An 8,132-nucleotide genomic window follows, 5' to 3' on the forward strand; every position below is an offset into this window, starting at 1 on the left:
GTCTGCTCTACTAGTCAACTTCACCAGCTGATAGATAGATGCTGTCTGCTCTACTAGTCAACTTCACCAGCTGATAGATAGATGCTGTCCGCTCTACTAGTCAACTTCACCAGCTGATAGATAGATGTTTTGCTCTACTACTGCACCAAGTTATGGCTCTGGGTGACTTTTCAAAATAAATGGTCTTCATGATAAAAAAAATAAAAATTATTAGAGGACATATTCCATGTTGAAGGTATCTTCTTCATTTAATTTTTACTTTATTTTTTCTTCTAAATATAAAAGCTGTGTCTTTCCTATGGGCCGTCTATGGGAAATTATTTTCTAGTAGGCCAGAGGGGTTTAAGCTGCATTCTAGGGCTCGGCCAGCAGGGAGCATCAGTGAGATGAAACCGCTGCTTCACCTACAAACACAATAGGGAGGTGTAGTCTGACGTGCTCTCTCCAGGGCCCTCATTTATCAATGGTGCGTACGCACATAGGTGTTCTATATATATCTATGCGTACGCACAGATATGTGCGTAACCCGTGCGTACGATCATTTCTAAGCAAAGTTTGGGACTTATCAATTTGAACGTGTGCTTGACTTTGTGCGTATATTTACGCACAGCTCAGGGCATGCGTACCTGGCGCCCAGCGGTAGAATATGAATATTGCAACGAGGAAATAAGCTTCCGTGCATTAGTTTCAACACTGGCGTGTTCTGTATGACCCGTAATTCTTTATAGTTCATTGTAAAATAGCGACAGTAGTGTAATTATTGTCAAACCCTATAAATATAGCATTTGGAATAAGTCTTTCTTTCCGAATGAAGGCAGCATGGTTTATATATAGGGTTATCGGAATACTATGGGGTGCACTGACTGCGCTCCGTGGGGAACTGTTTTCAGAGATAGCAGATAGGAATGAATGAATGAGGGGCAGTCTAATTGCCGAGAGAACATAATATTAACTAGAGTCCGCTCTACCCGAGACACCTCCTTCATTTGTACCGCAATTTGAGACCGCAATTGGAGCGTGGAACAAAACGCACAAATGCCATCCCCGTGCACATTCAAGTCCTCTCCACCCTCGGGTCTTTGGCCACCGGCACGGTCCATCGTGATATTGGAGATGGATCGAGCAATAGACTGTTACTGTACCACCCATGTAGCTGTCAAAGCTCCATCACAAATGCAGTTATGTGATTGAATAGAAAGGGATTCCACTCAGTCAATGTTGCGATGCGCATTTGCCTGATTCATGTCGTTGCTGCATGCCGGGAGGAAGGCAATGCTCCATGTTTTCAATTCATTCAATAAAACGGATACTTTTTGCAAGGGTTTACTGACTGTCATACAAATAATCAACCAACTACATACTGTAACTTTTCAGTGCAGGTTTTTATTTACATTGTGACAACAGCCTTGTGAGCTCCCGCACACAGACATGATGGAATTCAAGTTCAAGTTTGTATTGATCACATATAGGCAGGCTACACATGGCATAGGCTACATGGCAGTGGGATTCATTGTTCTTGTATATGCTCTCGTATTATTGTTTATATAGGCTACCTAATACCGACATCAAAATAGATTGTATGCCTCTACAAATCATATGCAGGTAGAAAAATTACGGAAAATCCACAGTGGTTAACGGTCTTTATTAGTGTTTGCGCTGCCCAGGCAGCAATGGTCTTTAGGAAGTTAATAGATATCATATCCGACATCACCGTACGTGTACATGTCTGTCAACCTGTCGCGTATTTCTCCCATAACACGCTTCGCTCGGCTTAGTCCACTTTTCCACATTTCATGGGGGTGTTTCATTACCGTATATGGTTAATTACGGGCGGTTCTATATGCAAATACTTAAAATCGTGCACGAGCACGGAGCGTAGAACAAATGGTATTTATCAACACGGAGTGTGCGTAGAACCTGTGTACGCACATGTGATAAATCCAGATTTTTCTGTACGTACACACATTCTAAATTCTGTGCTTAACACTTTGATTACCACTGGTGAACATGGTAAAACCCTGTTAAATGCCAGCACTAGGGCTGCAACTAACGATAATTTTGGTAATCGACTAATCTGTCGATAATTTTGTTCGATTAGTCGACTAATCTAACGATTATTTTTGTCATTCGATTAGTCGACTAATCAAACGGTTATTTTTGTCACACCCTCAATCTCTGCTTCCTGTGGGCATGGCTCCTTCTCCAATGCATGTTTTACCTCACATGCTCAAGTCTGCACACCTGTGAATGTCACCCTGTTGTCCAGTCCCTCTGCCTTAACAGTTAACTTAACATAACATGATGATCCCATAGCAAATTAAAATAATGACTCATGAAACATTTGAATTTGGATCTTAAGCAACTTTAAATCAAAATGTATGAACAATACAACAATCACTCATAACAAGATAAATAAATTAAATAATACAAATTAAAGTGGAAGTGTTTAAATAACTAAAAAATATATATAGCAGACTTCTTAGCTTAACATCCCAGGGAACTAATGGGATAAATGGGGATGTTGTTTGATCCTGACAAGAGTCTCAAAGTCTGGGGTGATGGTAGACAAGCAACTCTGAGGTCATGCTCAATGTCCAATCTGTTCCTCTGCTTTGTCTTCAGCTGGACCAGAGCTGAGAAGCCACTTTCACAAAGATTGGTAGTGCAAAAAAAAAAAAAAACGTTTATTTTTTTAAAAAAAATTACGGCTAATCGACGCAAAAGTTCTTCGTCGACAAGTTTTTATGATCGACGTCGTCGATTATGTCGACTAATCGTTGCAGCCCTAGCCAGCACCCACTTCAATGATAGCGTTGTGAACGCATAATCTCTGTCTTAAATTATGGCTATGTGTCTAATCTGCCCGTCGCTTATCAATGACTTGTTTGCAGTCAACATTGTCGAAACGGATTGTTTTTTAATCGGTTAATTTCCGTTTTATAGCTTTTTGAAAAGCCCTCGTTTTTCAGGAAAATATATAGATTCCGTGATAAACAGCATTTACTGGAATATTCTGGCATACACAAAAACGTTGTCATTTTTCGGCCTATTTATGAATAGTTTTCAAATAAACGCTAGATTGTCGATAGTATATGTGTACTTATAATAATAATAATAATAATAACTTTATTTGTATAGCACTTTTCATACAGAGGTTGCAGTTCAAAGTGCTTCACAACAGTAAAAAATACAGGCATGAGCGAGCATAGCAAGGTATGGTAAATCACAGGATCTAGCATCCTAATAGGCTCTCTGTTTACAGTTTCATTCAGTAATACAAATAATAAAATAGTTTAAAATGATTAAGTTTAAAAATAGTCTAGAAATTATAAAATAGAACGGACATACAACAACAGTAAAAAATACAGGCATAAGCGAGCATAAAAATTTTAAATGTAAATACAAAGAGATAGAGAGGTAGCAAGGTTAGGCAAATCAGTTCTTCAGCAATACAAATAATAAAATAGAATAGATTAGATAGAGTAAAAAAGTGCGGTTTGATTCAGTTTAAAATAGGCTAAAAATAATAGATAGAACGGACAGTAAAAAGTGTGATAAGATTGTTCAATAAAGAAAAATATATAACAACAGAGCAGTGTATCGCTCTTAGTACTTTGAGTTTCCATCGCTCTTAACATAATACATCAGATATGATGATGAGAATGGCCCAGTTAGGAGAATCAACCTTGGCTAGGCGGTGATGTTCACGATGTACCTAACTGGAATGTTAAACAACTTTGCTAGTAGAGGAAAAGATTTAGGTCAGAAGTCATCCTCTCCTCACAACAGAGCATCACTCTAACATATAGCAAGGTATGGTAAATCACAGTGTTTCACATTAGGATCTAGCATCCCAATAGGCTCTCTGTTTACAGTTTGATTCAGTAATACAAAAAATTATAAAATAGAACGGACATACAACAGGGTATTTAACATACAACAGCACAGTGTTTCACATTAGGATCTAGCATCCCAATAGGCTCTCTGTTTACAGTTTGATTCAGTAATACAAATAATAAAAATAGTTTAAAATGATTCAGTTTAAAAATAGTCATCAGTAAGAAGTAACTTAACTACTTATGCACGCTATACAAAGATGTAAAGATTAACTGAGTAGATTTAAGTGAGCCTGTGGGTGTGTGAGGGGCCGGCAAGGTTACCGTCAGAAACTCCTTAACTGGGAAATGTGTGTGTGTCTATAGCAGTGAACAGCGGGAAGGTGTATGTAGGTGTGTATTATCACAGGAGTGTGTGTGCGTGATGTGTGTGTGGTACTGCAGGCCGAGGGCGAGTGAAGGGGATGTGTGTGTGGAACTGGGATGTGTTGGTGTGTGTGTGTGTGTGTGTGTGTGTGAAGGTGAAGTGCAGGCCGAGAGCGAGGGCAATGTGGGATTGTATGTGTCATGTGTCAGGGAATAGTTATAGTTAGGTGTTTCCAAAGACAGAAGACACTATATCATTGGGGGATGTCATGTATGAGAGATATCACTGAGAGAAGAGAGAAAGATGAGAGAGACAAGGTGCAAAGATGTAAAGATTAAGCGAGTAGCTTATGTGTTATTACAGGAGTGTGTGTGTGTGTGTGTGTGTGTGTGTGTATTATCAATGGGAGAATGCTTGTGTGTGTGTGTGTGTGTGTGTGTGTGTGTGTGTGTGCTATAGGTCAAAGAAAGAAACTCTTAAACTTAATTGGGCTTAAATGTGAGTGGGGAAAATGGGGAAAATGATTTACCGGTGGTTACCTGTGAAATTGGGTTCCATACCAATCATTCAGGCCACCATTACTCAATATTATCCATCCAAGTGATGCATCCAACTTTTCAAACCTTGAATCGACATTTTGATTCAGTCGATTAATAGCGGCCATTATGTCCGTCGTGGTCGGCGGTGGTGCTTCATGGCACCAGTCCATTTGATCCATTCCGTAGCTTCTATCGCCGCCATATCCTCCGCCGCCATATCCTCCGCCGCCATAGCCCCATGCGGGACCAATAAAGTTGTCTGAATCTGAATCTGAATATCCTCCGCCACCATATCCTCCGCCACCATATCCTCCGCCACCATATCCTCCGCCACCATATCCTCCGCCACCATATCCTCCGCCGCCATATCCTCCGCCACCACGACCTCTGCCTCCACCGCCGCCCTGCCCTGCTTCATCCACATGAATGGCTCTGCCGTCGACCGTGTTGCCGTTCATTCCATCCAGCGCATCTTTGGCGTCCTCGGCGTAATCGTATGTAACGAAGCCGAAGCGGCGGGACCTTCCCGTCTCTCGGTCTCTGATGACGTAGCATTTGGCGATGTTACCGTACCTTGAGAACGCTATCGCCAACGAGGCGTCCGTGGTGTCGAAGCTCAGTCCGGCGACGAAAAGTTTTACTTCGTCTGACATCTTTTGTCTTTAAGCTACAGTAGAAAACTTGTGGCAAATGGCGGAGCCTCGCGGTGCTGCTGCAAGTGAAGAGCGGGAGGGTTACATTAACATTCAGTATTCAATATGGTCTGATATTAACATTCATTCAGTATTCAATGAATGAATGAATGAATGAATGAATGAATGAATGAAAACTTTATTAACAGATTGCAGAATGGGTACAGTACAGTACAGCTCAATACATACAATTGTTAAGGGGATGCAGACCAGAGAAAGACTTTCGTCTTCTTTACATCAAGGTCCCCCATTTTCAATTCATCGTAACATATATGACATACATGACATACAGATAGACAGTACTGCTACATCTATACATTTATGACATACCAGATTTGCAATTACAGTACTGTTTGTGATACAAAAAGAGTCCAGAAAGAAAAGAGTATATACATTAGGCGTAGAAACTGTACATTGGATTGGGTAGGTGGGGGTGGGGGGGGACTGTACATTGGAGGTGGTTGGGTGGGTGGGGGGGGGGGGGGGGTTGGGTAGGAGTGGGGGGGGGGGGGGTTGGGTAGGAGGGGTGGGTGGGTGGGGGACACTGTACAACTGTACCAACAACACTGTACATTGGATTATTGACAAGACCATACTTGGTAATTTACTGTACATTGGAGGGGGTTGTGTTCGGACATTTACAGGGGCCAGTTTCGAGTTGCAGTCTCCCTTAGGTGTTTTTTGAGAGTGTTTTTGAAAGTGGGTAGTGATTCACATTCCTTTACAGCTTTGGGTAGGGCGTTCCACATTGATGTGGCATAATTGCGAAACGTGTTTAGTCCCTTGTTTGAGCCGAATCTGGGTTTAACATGATTTGTGGAGCTCCCTCTGGTGTTGTGATCGTGGTATTCACTGACCTTTGGGAAGTATTTTGTCATGTACATGGGTACCTTGGTCGTGTAGTGTATCTTGTAGACCAGGCCCATTGCAAGTTGCTGTACTCTGTCGTCTACTCTAAGCCATCCTAGGTTGTCAAAGTGGGTAGGGGTGAGGTGGGTTCTAGGAGTAAGGTCAAGCAGTAGTCTGACCAGTTTGTTTTGAGATGTTTGTAATTTTGTTTTTAGCGCCTTTGAGGTGCTTTGGTACCATGAGGTGCAAGCATAGTCGTAGTACCCTTGAATGAGTGCTCCTGCTAGAGTCTTCAGGGTATTCTTGTTTACCAGAGAGGAGATCCGGTACAAGAATCGTGTTCGTTGGTTGACTTTTTTTATTACATTGGATGCCATTTTGTCACAGGAAAGATTTGCCTCTAGGATGGAACCCAGGTAGGTAATATCTTCTTTCCTTGTGACAATATTGTCACCCACTGTAACTGAGAAGCCGTCGGTCTTGCTGAGTTTGTTATTTGAACCGAAGAGAATGGACTCTGTTTTGCCCATGTGTAATGATAGTTTGTTATCAGTGAGCCATATGCAGATTTTGCCTAGTTCTGAGCTGAGGGTTTTTTCAACCTGTAACTTGTTCTTGTCAGAGACCAGCAGGGCTGAGTCGTCCGCAAACAGGAACAAGTTGCAGTCACAAGCTGACGACATGTCATTTGCATAAATTAGGAACAGTAGCGGACCTAGTATGCTTCCTTGTGGAACACCACAGTTTACTGTGAGGGGGGGGGATAGGGTACCGTTTTACCTCCACCATCTGCTCTCTCCCCTCCAGGTAGGATTGCATCCAGCTCACTGATAGACTATCAAAACCAATTGCTTTTAGCTTGTCAATCAGAATGGTGTGATTGACGGTGTCGAAGGCCTTTTGTTGGTCCAATATGGTCTGATTCAATATTAACATTCAGTATTCAATATGGTCTGATATTAACATTCAGTATTCAATATGGTCTGATTCAATATTAACATTCAGTATTCAATATGGTCTGATATTAACATTCAGTATTCAATATGGTCTGATATTAACATTCAGTATTCAATATGGTCTGATATTAACATTCAGTATTCAATATGGTCTGATATTAACATTCAGTATTCAATATGGTCTGATTCAACATTAACATTCAGTATTCAATATGGTCTGATATTAACATTCAGTATTCAATATGGTCTGATTCAATATTAACATTCAGTATTCAATATGGTCTGAAATTAACATTCAGTATTCAATATGGTCTGATATTAACATTCAGTATTCAATATGGTCTGATATTAACATTCAGTATTCAATATGGTCTGATTCAATATTAACATTCAGTATTCAATATGGTCTGATTCAATATTAACATTCAGTATTCAATATGGTCTGATATTAACATTCAGTATTCAATATGGTCTGATATTAACATTCAGTATTCAATATGGTCTGATTCAATATTAACATTCAGTATTCAATATGGTCTGATATTAACATTCAGTATTCAATATGGTCTGATTCAATATTAACATTCAGTATTCAATATGGTCTGATATTAACATGCAGTATTCAATATGGTCTGATTCAATATTAACATTCAGTATTCAATATGGTCTGATATTAACATTCAGCATTCAATATGGTCTGATTCAATATTAACATTCAGTATTCAATATGGTCTGATATTAACATTCAGTATTCAATATGGTCTGATATTAACATTCAGTATTCAATATGGTCTGATATTAACATTCAGTATTCAATATGGTCTGATTCAATATTAACATTCAGTATTCAATATGGTCTGATTCAATATTAACATTCAGTATTCAATATGGTC

At 40.1% G+C, this 8,132-nt stretch overlaps 1 protein-coding gene across 1 annotated transcript; it reads right to left on the reverse strand.

The window, feature by feature from the left end:
• Nucleotides 1-4,738: 4,738 nt before the first annotated feature.
• On the reverse strand, nt 4,739-5,395 carry LOC311236475 (uncharacterized protein; the record flags this gene model as incomplete). The annotated part of the gene is made up of 1 exon (XM_084324153.1): nt 4,739-5,395. The coding sequence occupies one exon, from the start codon at nt 5,393-5,395 to the stop codon at nt 4,739-4,741; it is 657 nt and encodes a 218-aa protein (XP_084180279.1).
• Between the last annotated feature and the right edge of the window lie 2,737 nt (nt 5,396-8,132).

The sequence above is a fragment of the Notolepis coatsorum genome (assembly GCF_963971535.1).
Source record: "Notolepis coatsorum genome assembly, chromosome: 11".
NCBI lineage: Eukaryota > Metazoa > Chordata > Actinopteri > Aulopiformes > Paralepididae > Notolepis > Notolepis coatsorum.